Raw genomic sequence first — 20,752 nt, forward strand, 5'->3', positions numbered from 1 at the left:
CAGTCATAAAAATACAATCACCAAATTTCTTTTCTTTTCTTCCAATTATTGGATATGATGAAAGACAGAGATAAAAAGACTAGTTCGTGTCTGACGTCAGGGCAAATGCGTGCTGTGTATTGGATGCCGACCTGCGCAGACATTTTCTGTCTAGTTGTCAGAATTTCAGACACAAACTAGTCTTTTTATCTCTGTCTTTCATTATAGCAGGTACCACTTATCCAAATGTTGCACAAGTAGGTCAAAAGCTAGATGGCTCAATTAGTTTGGAGTGCAATTTTACTGAATATCCAGAATAATCCTTGTAATCTACCTGTCTTATCCATACCAGATATGAAGCCAACATACAGTAATATTTGTTTTTCAATTCATACACATACATACAGTAGAGTTTGCATCTTTGTAATTCCACTGGTTGTAGCACAAAAAGGCCAACTACCTTTTCAAATCAGTCACTTGTATACTGGGCTATGAGCATTGGAATGTGCAGTCAACAGTATCAGATATTTCTGAAATGCCCTATCAGACTGTACATGTACTACCATCAGATTTTATAGGTAACAGCACTAAATAGCGGACTCCATTTGAAATCTATACCCCCTGTGTGTAAAGGCCATGTCTTCTATAGCCCATTTGTGATATCATCAAGCACAACAATTTATCATATTGTGGAAACATTTAAATGATTTTTATGGCAATTTTTAGCTCAGTGCATGCAAGTTGAACATGTTTGACACCATTTTCATTTTGCTTGGTCCCATGCTTGACATTCCGTTTACAGAGCCACATAGGTTAACTGCCATTTCAAATCACTTGCATACATGTACTGGGCTATGAGCACTCTAACATCCAAAGTCAACTGAAATGTCCCATCAGAATTAACATGTACTGCCATTAGATTTTTAGAACAGCATTACTAATACTTTTCTGAAGTGTCCAATGCTCTTGGCTTTAAATGCACACATTGCCATGCTCATAGTCCAGCGTTTACTTGATTATTTTGTGCTTCAATTGGCATTAAAAGTAGTTATAACAAACATAGAAAGTTTTGAAAATCAAGAATTTTGCCTTCACCCCCCCCCCCCCTTTAATATTCTTGAATGAACTGGCAAAAAAAATTTGGGTCAACAATTTGGCAAGAAATATTTCCATTGGTATAATTCACAAATGTGAGCCCCTCCCTGTTCCGAAAAACCTTGTTACACAACTGGTACTTAATGCAAATTATAATTATAAAAAATATTTTTTCCCTTCATCTAATTGATTTTGCATCATTTACCAATGAACGACTCATTTTATGGTACATGGTCTTTTGCATGTGATCAATTTATTACACATCACATATGATTACATATATTTATTTCAATATGATTACATATATTTATTTCAATCTTGGATTTGACATTTTCAGGAATTGTAATATTTGTATAATACCGATAAGGTTTGGTGCTTTTATAGTGTAATAATATGGTGATAAACTTTGCCATAGATGTGTCACTCCATCTTGTAATAAGCAATCAATTTAATATTTCTAGCAGATGTGCTGTATATTACTAGTATTAGATGTTGCAAATTAAGCTATGGCTGAACAAGCAAGTTACTGGAGTATCAAATTTCTTTTTTACAATGATACATGTAATGATGACATTGTTTATAACATGGAATATATTCACGATAATATTTTATTACATCCGGGAGTAATATAGGATATGGGACGTGCTTTTTGTTTTCACCAAGTTCAATTTAAAAATAAAGGCACATGCATTTGTGTTAATAGATTTCAAGCTTTATCATATTCTCTTATGGTTCAGTCTTATTAAAAGACCCCAACCCATAAATTATTAATCCTTACCCAAACATCAAAAAACCTCAATCACCAAGCAACTGCAAGGGCAAGTAACCCATGTGATCCAATGGCGTCGTCATACACTTAGGTATAGAAAAGCTTGGCTGGCCAAGGTACACCCCCGTGGTGCACTATGCCGTGTGTCTGGCACTGAGGGTCGGTGGTTCAACTCTGCACCCTAGAAATCAATTTTTCTCTTTCTTTCGTCCTTCTTTCTTTCCTCTCACCTTGCCCAAAAGCACCTGAAGTGTTTGAGTTTTAAAAAAACCTGCTATAGTTTGATCAGCTCCTAATCGGTGGGCCTTGTTACACCGAGAATTAATATCAATATATTTTATTTCGAGAATTGTCTTGCGACATCTCAGTCACAGAAGCATCACGAAATATAAATTCAAGCCCTATACTTCATCTACTTTCTAAAACACGCACAATATAGACCAGACATGTCAACTATCATCTCTTAACGTGGGTCTACTTTACGGTGTAGTGATAAAAGGCTAACAATTCGCACCAACTATGAGCTGATCAAACTATAAGCTGGTAGCAAGCACCTGCTTAGTATGATCCTGCAATAACATTATGAATCTAGTTGATTGACCATATGTTTGAAACTGTATTCTCTATGGGTAAAAAGCATCTTCAATTTCATGAGTTCAGCGAGTTCAACTGGTAGCCCATCACACGTTGATACCATTATCAAATCTCTAAAGAAAAACCTTTTGCAAAATGTTCCTTGATCCAATTTCTTAGGCACAAAATTACAAACAGGATGTACGCCCCTGTTCTTAACACTTAGTCAAATCACCACCCAGGGCACAAAGCAAGGCTATTGTGTACAGATAGTCTAATCCACTGGGAAGTAACAGTCAATCATGTTCATATGTAGATCAATACCTTAGGAGTTTTTAAAATTTCCAGTTTAGCGCTCCTGGTCAAATCACCACCCTGGGTACAAAACAAAGATATTGTGAAGAGATCAAAAAAGTTCATTCTTTACCAATACTTTACCAGTTTGAATTTAGAAAATGAAACTTGGCGTATGATTATATTTTATGAAACTTTGCATCTCTGCTGAAACTTTCAGCCGTGTCTAAATCCATGCTAGATTTAGGATTTAGGGTTAAACAGTCTAGGAGGTCAGAGGTCGTCAGAGATACAAGACGCGATTCTTACAGCTCTCCGGAGAACTTGAAAAATATCAGCTAAAATCTTCCTTTTCGTGAACCCATCCATAGATATTTTATAAAAGGAACATCTTAGAAGACCGTTGTGTGTTGTGTAGTGCAGTTTTTATAACATTTTCTCGTATTTGAGTGTTTTTTACCTGATGTCGCCATAAAGCAAGAGGAGAAGAGATCACAGGTGCAGAATTCAGCAACCCTGCGCATAGCGTTAGGAGACCATTTGGAGGAGTGGCACCTATTCTGGGATATTATTAAACCAACCAGTGGATCCATTTGATGTTGTTCTTCATGTGTAGTGTTGTAATATCACCTCAGCGTTTGGAAAAGTGATTTTGGTGGAATTTTGTGCAGTAGTAAGTGTGGAATAGTTGTGTGTATTCAAGGTGCAGAAACAGCGGAAACCAACTCAAGCGGAACGAGACGCATTTACATTGGAGCTGACGACCAACCGGAGAGGCAGTAAACACGCTAAGTGGAAACTTTTAATGTACCAAATGATACTTTTTACCAGTGTTATGATGTTTTAGTGATGAAAATTTTCTTGGTGTTTTTTACTTACAAAACTTTTATCAAAAAAAACCTGAATGCAGCATGCAGACTTAGTTTTGATGTTAACGTCAGTACCAGTACAGTGTAGTTACCGTGTTAGTCAGTGCAAATATTCTAGCCAGCATTTAAGATTGCTAGTAGCAGAAGACAGGAGTAAGCAGATTAGCAGAACAACGATTGTGGAAATTTGTGGTGCAATTTATGTTGGAAGTAGTTGCAAATCATCCTTGTTTGATGTTTACGCTAGTGCAACATTAGTGAACTTGTGCAACCAGTGAGTACAGTGTAAAATTGTGTAACAGTGCAAATATTTTAATCAACATTATAGAGACCTTGCTAGCAGAAGACAGGAGTAGCAGAACGCCGATCAAGAGTGTTACCACAAGAAAGTGATTTGGTGGAGTTTTGTGCAATAGTACGATGTGATAGTTGCGTGTTTTTAAGGAGCAGAAATGACGGGAATCTAACACAAGTGAAACAAGACGACGTCATTGGAGCTGACGACCAACTGGAGAAGCAGTAAACACGCTAAGTGGAAACTTTTAATGTATCATTGATACTTTTTACCAGTGTTTTGATGTTTTAGTGATGAAAATATTTCTTGGTGTCTCTTCTACTTACGAAACTTTTTACCAAAACGGAAACCAGATTTAATTTTGATGTTATACGCCTCGTGCAATATATTATTGGTGGAACTGTCAACTTATATTTTTGATGTTTATGTATCATGCAACTTCAGTGAATTCGTGAAACCAGTACCCGTACAGTGTAGTAACATCGTGATTCAGTGCAAATATTATAAGTCAATATAGCGATACCGCCAGCAGAAGTCAGAAGCAGCAGAGCGCCATTCAGGAGTACAGAGTAGTTATTGTGATACAGTACAATTTATGTGTGAAGTGTGCAATCTATGTTCTCAAATCTACAAAAATTTATAGCAGCAGAAGAAGCAGATTTTACAAGAACAATATTTATTGATGTTTACGTTTGTGCAACACTTGTGAACTTGTGAACCAATACAGTGTAGTTATCGTGTTACAGTGCAAATATAGGTGTGCAATTTATGTTTTCAAAAATTAGAGCATCAGAAGCAGTTTTACAAAAACAATATTTATTGATATTTACATGTGTGCAACACTGGTGAATTTGTGCACCCAGTACCAGTTCAGTGTGGTTATTGTGACCCAGTGCAAATATTTAAGTCAACATTATAGAGACATTGCTAGCAGCAGAAACCAGGAGCAGCAGAACGACATTTGTGGAATCTTGTTGGTGCAATTTGTGAAGTGTGAAATTTATGTTTTCAAAAAACCCATATCATGCATCAGAAGCAGATTTACAAAAACAATATTTATTGATGTTTTATGTGTGTGCAACACTAGTGAATTTGTGCAACCAGTACCAGTTCAGTGTAGTTATTGTGACCCAGTGCAAATATTTAAGTCAACATTATAGAGACATTGCTAGCAGCAGAAACCAGGAGCAGCAGAGCGACATTTGTGGAACTTTGTTGGTGCAATTTGTGAAGTGTGCAATTTATGTTTTCAAAAAACTCATAATATTTATAACGTCAGAAGCAGATACAAAAACAATACAATTTGATCAAGTTTACGCTTGCAGTGCAACATTTGTGAATTTGTGCAACCAGTTAGTACCAGTACAGTGTATTTATTTGTGTAACAGTGCAAAGAGAGCTTGCTAGTAGCAGAAGACAGGAGTAGGAGATCGACGATTGTGGAAATTTGTTGGTGCAATTTATGTTGAAAGTACATGCAATTGATGTTTTGTGTAACCACCACCAGTACAGTGTACATATAGTTAGCTTATTGTGAGATAGTGCTATCATCGATTCAAATAAACAGTGTACCATATCTAAGTTATCATCAGTAGCAAGAGCAGTTACAGAAGTTGTGTAATTGGGATATTTGCGTATCAGCAACGTATATCATATCAGTGAGTCAGTGGTGTTCATGTACAAACCTCATCGCAAAGGAAAGTGAGGACGACTCTTACGCAGCAGAGGACAAGAACAGAGGCGAGCTCAGCAGAAAGTGAGGAAGTATTGTGCTCCATTGGTGAACTGGTACAGGCAGTGAGCTTTGTGTTTTTGTAGTGCATCCAGTGCACTGAACACGCTTCAGAAGGTGTACATTGTAGTAGACCATCAGCCAGAGGGTAGTGAAATCTTCCCACAAAATTCTGTGGAAAAGATCGGAGTACATGTATGGTGGTTTGCAGATAGTAATACCAGAAGAAGAGGAGGTGAGTGAGTAGTGTTTTTTGTAGTGCATTCAGTGCACTGAACACATTTCAGAAGGTGTTCATTGTAGCAGACCATCAGCCAGAGGGTAGTGAAATCTTCCCGCAAAATTCTGTGGAAAAGATCAGTGTATGGTGGTTTGCAGATAGTCATACCAGAAGAAGAGGAGGTGAGTGAGTAGTGGATCTTGTGCATGTAACCCTTGGAGAGTGGTACAGTACTGCACTCAGTAGAAAGTAGTGCATTAGGGCCGTGCATTGAGTAGAAGTGAATTGTAGAGGTTACAGAGCTGTATTTGGGGTAAGACTTAATTCAGCGGCAGTACAACATCTACAGCAGAGCAAGTATTGCAGTGCTTTGGTTTCTTGTGTGGTGAGTATAGCGACTCTATATGAATCACAGCAGACAGTTATCAACAACCGTGGATAGCTTGTACTTGGAAACTCAGTTTAAGGACAATGGGGACACAGTCTCTTTATGGTGACCAGTATTGTGGAGTGTGTGAAAGAAGATTGACAAAAACAAAAATTCAGTGCCAGGATTGTAAACAATGGCAGCATATCAAGTGTGCGGGCATTTCGCTTCACGACTTTCGTCAGATGTCAGCAAACAAAATGGATTGGTATTGTACAGACTGTATGGCACCATGCACCATGTGTGCGAACCCAGTGTTGAACGGACAGAAAGCTCTTGAATGTGACAAATGTATGGGATGGACACATGCCCATTGTGGTGATGTGCACGAGGATGATTACAACAAGATAGAGTTGGAACAGGAAATACAGTGGATGTGCCCAGCATGCGATATTGTCAACTTTTCACTGTCAGATTTGGACAGCACAAAATCAACAACCTCAGAAGCAGAAGAAGTTACAGAGCAGAGGAAGAAAAATTGAAGCCAGTGTTGAGAAACAGTTTGAAATTAATATCAATTAATTACCAGAGCATTAACAACAAGAAGGCAGACCTTGAAGTATTAATACACCAGACAAGTCCAGACCTAATAGCAGGCAACGAAACATGGTTGGACCCCAGTATCCCCGACTCGGAGATCACACCAGAAGGTTACCATGTCCATCGTAAAGACAGAAAAGGTGATCCTCATGGAGGAGTACTCCTATTCTACCGTAGTGACCTGAATGTCAACAGAAGAGCTGAGTTGGAGGGATCAGGTGAAATTTTATGGTGTCAACTAGATATAACAAGCAGGCGGCCTCTACTGATTGGGACGGTGTACAAAAGAGATCACAGTGACATCGAGACAGTAGAAAAATTAGAGAACTCGCTGCAAAAAATCAATGCCAAGTCCAAGATCAGTGACATTATCATAACAGGAGACTTCAACCAGCCGAACATATGTTGGGAAGGCCCAAATGTCATCGCAAAACCACATTTATTCAAAGGCAACAGCAGAAAAGCTTCATGGCATTATACAAGATAATGGCCTAGAACAGTTCGTAGATAAACCAACCAGAGGAGACAACATTCTGGACCTGGTGCTAACCAATAATACAAGTATCATCAATGAGGTATCAGTGGAAGTTGGTTTAGGTGACCATCATAGAGTGGATGTCCAACTAAACCTGATAGTCAAGAGAAAAGGAGCACCATCTCGATTGGTATATCAGAGGAACAAAGCTGACCAAGATAAAATCAAGAAAGAACTCACAGACCTTCAACAAAAGTATGAGGAAAAGGCGGAAAATTCAGTTCAAGAAAAGTGGGACTACCTGGAGAGTGAACTTAAAAGAATAATGCAAGATCACATCCCCACCAAGAGGAGTAAAAACAGGAGGCAATTACCTTGGTTCAACAGAACCATGAGGAGACTTACAAGGAAAAAGCAGAGGCTTTATAATAAGGCGAAGATAACCCATAAAGACAGTGACTGGAAGGCCTACAGAGAGTGTTGTCATATGACAAGGAGAGCCTTAAACAAGGCCAGGCGTGATTTTATCAGAGACAAACTCACCAGTGACATGACGGATGACCCGAAAGCATTTTGGTCCTTCATAAACAAACTCAAGAAAGAGTCTGTGGGAATTGGCGATCTGAAAGATGGCAATAAGATCATAACAGAAGACAGGGAAAAGGCAGAAGTTCTGAATAAACAGTTCACTGGAGTCTTTACCCAAGAAGACAAAACCAATATTCCTAGACTTGATGGCGAACCAACGCCTCCATCGCACAGTTGATTATCACTGAAAATGGGGTACTCAAGCAACTGCAGGAGCTGAAAGACAACAAAGCACCGGGCCCAGATGGGTTATGCCCCTGGTTTCTGAAGATGGTAGCAGTAGAGTTAACACCAATGCTGACTGATGTATTTCAGACCTCAATCAATGAAGGCTTTGTACCAAGGCAGTGGAGAGAGGCCAACGTGTGTGGGATTTATAAGAGAGGTCCGAAGACTGAGGCGAGCAACTACCGACCGACCGTATCTCTGACCAGTGTGGTATGCAAGGTGCTTGAGCACATAGTCCACTCTCATGTGATGAAACATCTAGAACACCATGAAGTCCTGGTTGACAACCAACATGGATTTAGGTCAAAGCACTCCACCGAGACTCAACTGATCCTAACAATAGATGACATAGCCAAGAGCCTGGAAAAAGGTGAAACCATCCATATGGCAATACTGGACTTTGCCAAAGCTTTTGACAAAGTGCCTCATGAGAGATTGTTAGGAAAGCTAGAGCACTACGGAATACGGGGTTCCATCTTGCAGTGGATCAGACACTTTCTAACTGAACGCACTCAGAAAGTAGTGTGCAATGGTGCTGAGTCAAGACCAAAGAGAGTTACATCCAGTGTACCACAAGGCACGGTCACAGGCCCACTACAGTTCCTCATATATATCAACGATCTACCAAGCAAATTACACAACAAAGCTCGTCTGTTTGCGGACGATTGTGTGGTATATGCATCTGGAAATACAGAAGAGGAGCTTGCAACTTTGTAGGCAGATCTCAAACTCCTTGAAGAATGGCAGAACAACTGGGCCATGGAATTCAATGCATCCAAGTGCTACATCATGAAGTTCACAAACAGAAAGCAACCTCCAGACCTGAGCTACAAATTCTGTAACCAACAACTTGAGGAAGTACAATCAAGTCCGTATCTGGGAGTGGAGTTTGACAATAAACTCAGTTGGGATGTACACATAGACAAGACAGTCAGCAAGGCAAACAGAGTGCTAGGAGTACTAAGGAGGAACTTGTGGTTTTGTCCCCTAGCAGTAAAGGAAACAGCGTACAAAACACTTGTTAGACCCATCCTTGAATATGGTAGCTGTGCATGGGATCCATTCAAAAAGAAACATGTCAATCGGGTCGAGGGAGTGCAGAGAAAGGCAGCCAGATTCTGCAAAGGTGACTTCAAACAAAAGAGTAGCGTGACTCAGATGTTGAAGGACTTGGAATGGGAGTCCCTGGAAGTCAGAAGGCAGAAAGCAAGAATGACTATGACGTACAAGACCATCAACGGGCTAGTCGGAATTAAGGCAGAACAACACTTCCAAAAGGCTGAGACCACAGGGGTGGCAACACGGAACAGAAGTAGCACAAACCTTCATCAAATGTACCCAACAAAGGATGTGTATAAACACTCCTTTTTCCCAAGAGCATCACGGGAATGGAACAGTCTGGACTCAGAAACCAGGGAAGCCAAGTCATTAGACATCTTCAGAAGCAGAATGTACAAATTGGGAACCAAAGAAACTGAAGTTACCAAGACAAGCAAAGAAACCAAGGCAACTGAAGTAACAAGCAAAGAAGAAACCAAAGCAACTGAAGTAACCAAGACAAGTCAAACAGAAACCAAAGCTACTGAAGTAACTAAGACAAGCAAAAAAGAAACCAAAGCAACTGAAGTAACCAAAACAAGCAAAGAAGCCAAAGCAACTGAAGTAACAAGCAAAGAAGAAACCAAAGCAACTGAAGTAACCAAGACAAGCAAAGAAACCAAAGCAACTGAAGTAACAAGCAAAGAAGAAACCAAAGCAACTGAAGTAACCAAGACAAGCAAAGAAACCAAAGCAACTGAAGTAACAAGCAAAGAAGAAACCAAAGCAACTGAAGTAACCAAGACAAGCAAAGAAACCAAAGCAACTGAAGTAACAAACAAAGAAGAAACCAAAGAAACTGAAGTAACCAAGACAAACCAAACTGAAACCAAAGCATCCAAGAAAAGTGAAGACTCCGAAAACAGAACAAACATCTAGTAAGAATCGTGTATCTCTGACAGTCCAATTCCTCTGAAACCTTTGTAAAGTTGGCGAACATACAGCAATTAGTCTGAGTATGCCGACTCAACCGAAGAAGAAGAATATATGAATAAGGTTAGGATTAAGGCTCAAATTTAAGGCAATTTGTTTTACAATTCGGGTAAAATATTTTGTCCATGTGTGAACACGACTCTGTGTTTGATGGATTATCACCATTACGCCAAGTCAGTGAAATCTGAAGGTAATGTGTCCATGTGAATATATTGTGTGTTTTATGCCTAAATCTTTTCATTCCGCCCAAAGATTTGGTGTGTACTTGTTCTAATCTTCCTTGATTGAATAAAATATGGTGTTTGATGGTTCATCACTACAACTTACGTCAGTGATATCTTGAGGCTTGTGAACGTGGCAGTGACATGCTTCTTTAATCACTGCTAAAAAGTTGAAGTTGAAGGTGGAAAACTTGCTATGAAGTGTTGACAGGATGTAATAATGTAAAATTTAGACCAAGCTTTGGACACATGTTATTCTGTCAATCAGAGTGTTGCCATAACTTGGCTATTCCATGCGTGAAAGTGAATGGGAAAGTTAACAGAATATGAAACAGCAGCCTCATCTTTTCATAAAAAAGGTATTAACTTGTAAAAACCAGTCCCAATTAATGCTCTGCATGCTATATATTTCAACATAAATAGTCAAAGTTTTGAGATATTTTCTCAAATTATTTTAATAATTTGAGAAAATATCTCAAAACTGAACCAATACTAGGCTTGTTTGTATTCATTTTTCATGCTGGCTCCAAATATGGTCATGAAAATTTACAATTCTGAAATTTGTGAATAAAACTTGTCGTCTACAGTCAAGGCGTGGTGAGAGTTCTGTCAATTTCAATTCCATTGAGTCAAACCAGAAAGAAAGAACAAAAACTACAATTTCTCTATACACACCAATGCAAAGTTTCACTCCAAATTCGGGAAGTAGGCGTGATAAATGGAGCAAAGGTCCAGATGTCTGACCGACAGAATACCAATTTGTCAAACACTACTTCAAATCCAATTTGGTGCTACAATGAGGAATCATGGGCTAATCCATTTAAAATCCCTACTACCCATGTGGAAGATTTAGCTTAAGTCTTCCACAGAGGGAATATAAATTTTAAATAGGATGTACAATTGGGTAACTTCCATTTGAAATACTCACTCCATTTGAGGAAGATATAGGTAAAGCCATAATACAGGGGGAGTACGGGTTTCAAAATGATTAACTCTGACCAATTACATTTGAAAAACATACTTCCCTTTGCAAGATATTTCCAAATCTTCCACAGGGGTAGTGTGGATTTTAAATGGAATAGCCCGATTGATTACTTCTATTTATACACCTGTTCTCTGACCCAATGGTGATGGTACTAGCTATTTATCACCTGCAACAACAACCATAACAACATGTTTATCTTCCTCTGGAAAACCCCAGGGGTAACAATGATGCTCTCCACTTTATCTAAAACTGTAATCCATAGATTTATACCAGACAGACTGGACTCTACATAATCCTATGGGTAATAGCAAATCCATCAAGGTGGATTGTCTCGCATCGGGACCAAAACAACATCAATCAAATATAGATTTTCAAATACATACGAGATACAAGCAAATCCCCATGTCTGAAGCCTGCAGCCAAATTTCATCTGCCGGTTTTTTGTTTTGTTTGTGATTACAGCAACTATTTTAGCTTCTGGCTATATCATTGGTCAACAGTTCTTCCACTAGCAATATATGGCTTTAGTAAATGCCTATACATGCTGGTAAATACTATGGTGTTTTTTGAGCTGAGGCCTGAAAAAATAGTAACTTTAATCTTTTGATGTTGTTGATATACAAATAACGTCAGTCAATGCAGAACTCAAGCACCTAGGGAGACCATGTCTGAATATATTGCAAATAATGAGATTATGGCGTCTTTATACAGTGTTCATTGTGTTTCCTAAAGCTTTTAGAAAGAGGTATGTAGCATGGTAAAACACAACAGGTTTGATTTTCGCCACAATGCATCAATTCATCAATTTGGAATTACAAGATACACTGTTCCCACCAACCTAGATCGCAAATCAATCCCCATCTGGTACTGTACATGGTTTATTTTATTAGATGATTTGTATAGCCTTGTTAATTTCAACCAGTGCCTTTAACCAGAGAAGATGATAAAAGAGGAGGACGCTCGCTGCCCACATCAAATAAATAATGTGTGCATCCGCCTATTGATGGAAACAATGATCTAATCCGATTGATCAACTAATACGATAAGTGGCTTTGCGAGTCACGACTGTCTAGCTCTAAACGAGTCTAGCCCTGTGAAAAAGACCCTCATTTTGGATCCAAATAGCATTTTTGGACACGTTTGGACACAAAACGGGAGTGTATGGAGAATCTGCCACGAGTTTTAATTACTGATTACACCAGTTTTAAGTTTCCGTAAACTGCCGCAAATATTCAAATGCTTATCATTTAAATTTCGTTTCCTTTGACCTTATATTAATTTTACTGGAAAATTAATTATGCTTGACTTTCCATAACTTAACAAAACTTTTGATTTTTTTAATGGGAGTTGCAATATATATGATGCTTTTTCACTCGTTTAAAAATCATGGTTACCCTGGTTAGTATTATTTTTCTTTAAAGAAAAAAAGCATGATTTGACTGCGAAATTGGGAATTTAACGATGTACTTCCGTGTGTGGAATATTTTCTCCACTAAGAGAACTACCGAATCAGTCGAGCGTGTATCGGATGAACAGATTACCTCAAAGGAAGTTTCAAGTGGTATTTTAAGTACCCCAAACAAAGAAAAGTGAATGGAGGTTAACTGTGGGTATAATCGGATTCAATGTTCGAGCGATCTCCTCTTTTCTCATCTTCTCTGCTTTAACAAGCCTCATCCAGGTATTGCCTCTTTGCAGAGTACAGTGTAAATCATGTTGATGTAGAACACGCCTTATTCCAGGGTACTGTTGATGTAACTTACTTTCAACAGGTTATTTGTCATGCTATACAGTATAATTCAACACTTTCTTACTTTAAGGGCTCTGGTATGAATGTTTCGACAGTATTTTTTGTGGAACGTGAGAGCACATCAAACATATCGAATTGCTCTCATGTCCCACAAAAAATACTGTCCAAACGTTCATACCTGGGCCCTTAATTGTACACTTGTCGATTTCCTATGAGACCTTCCGACTATTTCTAGCAATAAACTTTGTGTTTTTACTTTTGTTCAAGCATGATCATTATTATAAGGGTGGAAATGTTAACATTCAATTTAAAGTCATAATGTACGATCTTTTTTCAGAATTTACCTTTATTTTTTTCAAAACCGATTTTTTTGGCATATTTGTAATACTTACACATGTTCTAATTTAAATCTATGAGCAAACTGTCAAATTCGTCCTATTTGTAGTAAAACGGGACGATTTTCTGTTGGTCCGACATAAAGTCATAATTTTTTAGATTATGACTTTATGTCGGCCACGATCGCAAAACCGTAGTCCCATACAAAACTAGCTTGTTACGCTCCCTCCACATGTGGAGGGAGCGTAACTCAAACTGGCCGCGTGAGGGAGACTAACTCTGAGGCCGCACTCGCTGTCCTAATCCAAATGTACGAGATGTTTCGAGTGATAGAGGTGAAGTTTATGATGTTGTTTCTTTGCAAATTCCCAATGTTTTTCGCGTCCAAATGTATTGGAGTTAAAGCTTTAAGCATTGCTACATTGTCCACTTTAAAATGGCTACCTCGACCTGGTTTCATAATCACTTTGTACTTTAGTCTTAGTTTGTGATAGACTGTTTCCATGAATTAAATATAAGTAATATCAGAAATCTATCTCATCAAATAAACAGACTAGTCGTACTTTCTTCTTGACATAGATTGATTTCATATTTTTTGCAGACGACACTGACAACAAATTGGATACAAATTTACTGTAATCTTTCAGCAACAGACCTTTTCAAATCAACGTTTTTTGAAGACAGCTGTCGTTTGTTTATGGATGACCCAGTTATAATTCCAGGTCATCAATGCTTACACAAACGCAACTATTTAGCCTAAACACAAATCTGCATCGATCAAGTGGTGTTGTCTGTGTAAGAGATTGATGTTTAATCAGAGATGCCAGTCAGTGCTGTCAAAAAATCCTGAAATGGCAAACTATTTCCTGAAAAGAACTTTGCCTATACATTTGTACAGGATCATCCGAGTAAAATTTCCTGAAATCAGGAAATTTCCTGAAGACTAGCAACAGTATGCTGATTTTGTCTAAATCTAAAGAGCCAAATGCACTCTTCTTTCCATTACTGTTATATTGTGAAGTGCCAAATAGCAGAGATGTTAGTTCAATGTGTTAGGAAAACATTTTATCTGGTGACACCATGTTGACATTTTGTATTTGCTCAAAAGGGTACAGTACTTTGATTCATGACATTTCTTGTCCGCCATTTTGATCCTCTAGTTTACTGAATAAATACCGCTCACCTGGTTTTCCAAAGTTTTCTGAACTTGATATGAAATGGTCTATTCAGTGAAAGCTGAATCCTTCTTTTCTTTAGCTCAAATATATCACATAATAAGCTATAAGCCAGTATTGAACTGATGCATCTTTAACATGCTAGATATGTATATTGTAGTATATGCGCATGTCCATTAATACTCTTGCAAGACTTACACAATTTTCAAAGCAAGCTGAATGAGCTGATCATTATGCTCTGCTTCACCGAATATATGGTAAAATGACTTAATATGGGATTAGTATATCTGTTGCTTCTGCTAGGTAGGGCAAATCTTTCATATATAACGCCATCACCAGATGTTTCCACCGATGCGCCCTCTTGTGAGACTGTCGCATCTCTGCCATGCTGACTGGATGAGTGTAAGGCACTCACGACACCTCTTCTGCACCTTCTGGTCCTCCATATCATGCACTGGCAAATCAACCTATAAATGAAGTAGTATAATACAAGGCATTTATAATAGAGAAGAGCTGAAATACAAAATTTAACTGTCTATGAGTGTGATGACTGAAATATAATCACCATTTCACAAGCAAGTAGGCAAGTCAAATAGAACAACACATAATTATTTCACCAACTGAACGATTTTAAAATGCCTCCCTTGACTTTGATACAATGTTTTAACTAATTTACAGAACTTTCAGACACCATATAACCCAGATAATATACGCAAACACATACTTCAATCAGTTTGTTTGGCATAATGTGTAACAATTCTGTGTTTGTCTTTCCTAGTCTATGACTATGAACCAACAAATATAATTACACATAACATTATCATACCTGAAATCGCTGTTTCCAGATGGTACTCAAAGTCCTCAGAAACTTATCTTTCTCTTGCAGGCAGTTGAAGTATACTACCCAAGGATTATCAGGGGACTGGAATTCCTGTGATATGGAGAAAAAAGAACATTTAATCTGTGCAAATGAGTTCATTAAGATTAATGAATATGTAATACGCTTAAGATGAGTTGACATGTGTATGGTACACCCTCATTTGGTCTGAGATAAATGCTGCGGGGCAAAACACCCTATAGTCTACATGGAGGGAGTTGATTTGTTTGCATTAGATTTGGTTTCAATGCAAATGCAATTCATCATGGTTATAAAATGAATGGTGCTATTCTAGACCATGTTAGTTCCATTAAAGATCTTGGTCTTGATATTTCCTCATCTTTCACTTGGGATGATCACATTTTGATTAACAGGGTTCACTCAAGTTGAGGGTTGTTAAAAAGTGCGATAAAAAATTAGGTATGATAAAATGCACTATTGTCTTCAATGCCCCAGGACTTTGTACTCGGCCATGGTTGGTAGTGATTTGGAATATTGCCAAAGAGGGGACCCTCGGGAGTGGTACCTCAAAGCACAACATCTATGTTGTAAAATCTCACTGACAATTGCCTAAAAATGCCCAGTGCCATTCTATCAGGCTTACTGCCCTCAATTGATGAACTCACACTATGCAACTGGCTAACCTATTTTAAAAGTGTGCAAGCAATTGATGCTGTGGATAGCTATTTACACTTACAGAACAAGGTGTTTGCATGATTTATGAAATAAATATTATGATCAAAATGGCCTATATAAGATCGCTGATGGTTTTATGAAGCAGTTAGACAACATACTTTTCATAGCATCTTTGCTAATCCCTTCAAGATGATACTATAATGAAAGGGAATAAAAAGGCTTGGGAAGTGACTGCCCAATATACTGAATATATCACGCACAAAGCTCACATTTAAACACAAATTGTCATTTGCTGCCATCCACCATTAGACTTTTTTGAGCCTGCTATACCTGAATACCGGTATTTCATTTGTAAACTTTTGAAATTGAACAATGCAAGGTCCATCCAAGATACAAAGAAAATACTGTTTTGTACATAAGAAATTGCTTTATTACAATCATAACATGTCCTGCTACGCAAGACTTGGAAATAGTCTATTCAGAAATCGTCATCAAGCTCACGGCCACTGACACCGTAAATGCACATTTTAAGTGATGCTGATAGCGCATCATATTTTGGTTTGTGACAGTTTCTTTTCAGGCTCTGTAGCATGCAACTTGGCTGGTCCATGTTTCCTAGTCAGGGCCATGCTAATGCCAACAATCATCCATCCATTTGCATGAGCTAACATGAGTTCCATACCCCACAAAAATGTTACATGTTCCATTAAGGTACCATTTCCAGCTTAACTAATGGCCAGAAATCATGGGTATCAGGCAAATGAAATTTCATTGCTTGAGTCACCAAATTTTGCAATCCTGTATGTCAAAATTCCCTTTAGAACAACAATGTGTGAATTTGTACTTAATAGCAAGAGCATGATAAATTATGATTGTCTGAGAAAATTAAAATGGTGGACAATAATGTCACGAATCGCACCCATATGAGCGACACATGCCCGCATGCCAATGTTGTGTACTTTTGCTGTCGGGCCTCTAACTTTTTAAAAGTACACACACAAATTTTGATGCTCATAAGTCACTCCATTTAGCAATTTTAGCCTACAAAGTGCCAATTTATGCACTCTTAACATGAATTTGTGCTCCTTTTGCATCATAGGGCCCCTTCTCAAGATAAGCTTCAATATGGTAAAAACGTTCGTGCACTTAGCGCGCATTTGTACCATAAACTATTCTGTCGCCAAAAGGTGCTGCATTCACTAAACTACACTTCAAGAAATTTTTTCAACCCCAACCCCTCAATGTCAAAAAAATCTTTGCCACTGTTAATAAAGAACAAGTCACAAGCAGCGCTCACATCTAAATGGTTAACAACTTAACACTTAACTGCTACATGCTATGTTACTTGTTAGTAATGCAATGATCTATACCATCAATAACACTGTGCCTCAACTGTGTAAACTCTGTCAAATCACGACCAATTAACTACAATTCCTGGGACATATCCTGAGGATGCAGGAACCATGCAGAAGGTATGCTCTCTACACCCCATTACATGGTAAAGGACCTGGAAGGCAAAGAACATCCTACTTGTCTTATGATGTGCAAAAACCGTTAGGGTACTTCGACAACTTTTTAATGCCATGTTGCCATTACCACTTTGGTTTAAAATTGTAGTACATGGAGTAACTTTGTAGTTGCCTGCTTCACAGCTGAATAAAATGAATGCTACGTGTATGACACTTACTAGACTGTCGTCTTCTTTTTCGCATTTATTGTAAAATTATTTCAAAAAAAATTGCGCTTGTAAAATTTCTGTTGGCGTGTAACTTTTTAGAGTTACACGCCCGACTCGCTAGTGCCAAAAAATTCAAGGTCCAGCCCTGCATACTATAGATGAAATGATGTAAATGCTCAATGCTCACACAAATGAATAGAGAATAGAGAGGAACTTGTTACCTGACTAAATGTTTTCTTCAATGAATTTGAATGATGGAGGTTCATACTTTCTGTGCATAACACCTACAGATGGAAAAGATTTCATTTGATTTCTACTTCTCAAACAATCTAGTGGTAACTTGATCAGATCTATTTGCAATGCACATCATTTCAATAAAGTGTTACACTTGAGATTGCACGAAGTCTTTACTCTCCTTTTAAATTCTTTGGTGATTTTCACATTATGTGCTGGATTTGCACTGTACCATTTTGCACCCTGATGTGGCAGTGACATCAACACTTGGAAGCAGCGTGTGCATCTATGTGGCGTCCTTAAGCATGTGCGTGTGTCTGCCAGCATATTGAGCAAATGCTAGTGATTTGAAGCTGCGCCCCCAATGAAATATGCACTGAGATTACTGCTACATCAGAATGAAAAATGGTTTAGTGTAATTAATTCTATTCTTACCAAGATAACATACTCCTGTACATGTTGGTCCACAGCAATGCTAGATATATCAGTAATATTACATGAAGCTAGACACCTATAGAAGTTGGTCTGACAGTCCTCATGGCATATCAACACCTTGTTCTGTGCTATGATGCTACAGCACGGCTGACAGGGACTATGAGTTTTACCTTTGTGTTGCCTCATCATCTGCAAATAATAAAAACATGATAATCAGCAGCATGTTATATGTTAATTTCTGCTAATGACACTATCACCATTTTCCTGTTAAGATTCCCCTAATAGTGCAAATGGGCTCTATATTGCCTTAGGGTAAATTTTATACACTAATAGAAAGTTCCTCCTCTGAAAATCGTAATGAGAATTACGGGCCTGTGCCCTTATTTGCTGGTGGGATATTTACAGGAGGGCACTTTCAGTTTGTGCTTAAAATTACAGTTATGTCCAGGGAGCCCATATATGCACCATTAGGCAAATATTTACGGTATCATCATTATCATCATTAGTCCGAGGTTGCTCAGACTAATATTCTCTAATATATTGGATGTCGGTATATCAGGTCTGAGAAGATATATACGTGAAAATTCAAGTTTTTGGAGCCCACACTACTGCGGTTTTTAATCAATGTTTTCTATAACTTTCTCTTTTCAAATATAAATCAAGAATGGAACACATTTTAAACTGCAATCCAAATACTATTTGGCACATTTCCAGTCTTTCATTATCGCAAAATAACAAGAAAAACATTCCCATGCCCAACACATAATGCGGAAGTGGTGACAAGATGGCAACTTTTAGCCAAATTTGAACTTGGTGTACCATAGAAATTCATCCGAACGACATGGAAAATATGTGAAATTTTTTTAATCAATCATGAAATATTAATCTCAACAATGTATGGAATCGATGCATACCAAAAACAGTTGAGTAGATATAGCAGTTATCAAGGTTTCTTCTCAGGTCTCATTGCAGACTAAAAGTTCGGGGGAAAACTCCGGATTTTCAATACATCACTGCTCTAGCCTTCATACAGAGTGGAGAAGGCTAGAGGAATTTAGTTACATTATCATCATTAGCTAGTTATGGAAACCAAATGTCCCCTTTTTAAAACTGGATACCCTGCGTAGTGCACAAAAGGGTGATTATGTATAGGACAGACAAGGATTTTGAGAATGTGTTCACACCGAGACAATTCTGCCAGCTCACTTCTAATCATTATCATAGTTTAGTTAGCAAATATATGATAACTTCCAGATGAAAACATGTGATTTGATCAAGTTTTGGTCCACTGAAGCAGCTACAGTGTGAATTACCTCAATCCAAGCTGATACAACATTGACTCAGGTGATGGGTAAATTGTGATAATGATCTGATTTCAATCAGGTCAAAGAAGGCAAGTTTGAATATTCAGTTATTATCGTCATCAACTTTCTAAGTACATAAGCATGCTACTGCTAAAATCCTAACATCCATAGCAAACTTGGTTACAAAGTTACGAGCTTTTACAATGTCAATTTTGTATGTATTTTTTTGCGCATGAAGATCTCATTACCACATTTACGTCCTTTGGCTTGACTGGATTAGATCACAGCCAGGACAATCAGTGATGGTGCCACGGGAGATGGGGGAAAATGTCCCCAGTCAGAATCACAAAAATTTCCACTTTTTGCAGCAATTTTGAGCAAAATTTGTTGATCCCGCCACCACCTAAATTCATTCTTCCCCCATGCCCCCCATAAGGTAAATTGCTGATCAAGATTGATGAGCAAACGTGATGTATGCTGGGAAATGAAAAGGGCTCAAAAGCTATAGAATTTGTCACCTGAGATTGCGAATTTGAACCCTTTTCCTTCCCAGCATGTGTCACTTTTGCCTATCGATCGTTATCAGCAATATGCCCCCCCCCCCTCCCCAAAAAGAATTTCCTGGCACCGCCATTGTCCATCATTGTATGCTTACCCCTTGGGCCACTACTCTACATATTGCCTGCAACCAATTAGATACATCAGTCTCATTCTTGCAAGCTATTTCCAGAGAAGTACCATCTTGTAGTATGAGTTCAAAGCAATAGGGTCTTTCTCCACAACGTACACGACGACATCCACCAAAATGTTGCGTCCTGAAATGAAGAAATAAAGACAGTAAACCAAACTGAAATTGCAATTAATGTCTGTTTATAAAATGGTGGCTTCAAACATGATTTTCCCCCCTTTGGCCAATAACATGCAGCCTGATCTGAACATTAAAATATGCTTTGTACAAACACTAGAAATGTTGTCTACTAGTGGTATTTAATGCCCCTTTGGCCAA

General features: G+C 38.2%; 1 protein-coding gene across 1 annotated transcript in view; it reads right to left on the reverse strand.

Moving 5' to 3' along the window:
* Positions 1-14,399: 14,399 nt before the first annotated feature.
* LOC140157342 (pleckstrin homology domain-containing family M member 2-like) overlaps positions 14,400-20,752 on the reverse strand; it is a 38,731-nt gene continuing 32,378 nt past the window's right edge. The window contains 4 exon segments of the mRNA XM_072180503.1: positions 14,400-15,049; positions 15,409-15,513; positions 18,443-18,631; positions 20,402-20,561. Coding sequence (XP_072036604.1) covers positions 14,915-15,049; positions 15,409-15,513; positions 18,443-18,631; positions 20,402-20,561 — 589 coding nt within the window. The 3' untranslated portion in view covers positions 14,400-14,914.

Source organism: Amphiura filiformis, chromosome 7 (assembly GCF_039555335.1).
Source record: "Amphiura filiformis chromosome 7, Afil_fr2py, whole genome shotgun sequence".
Classification (NCBI taxonomy): Eukaryota; Metazoa; Echinodermata; class Ophiuroidea; order Amphilepidida; family Amphiuridae; genus Amphiura; species Amphiura filiformis.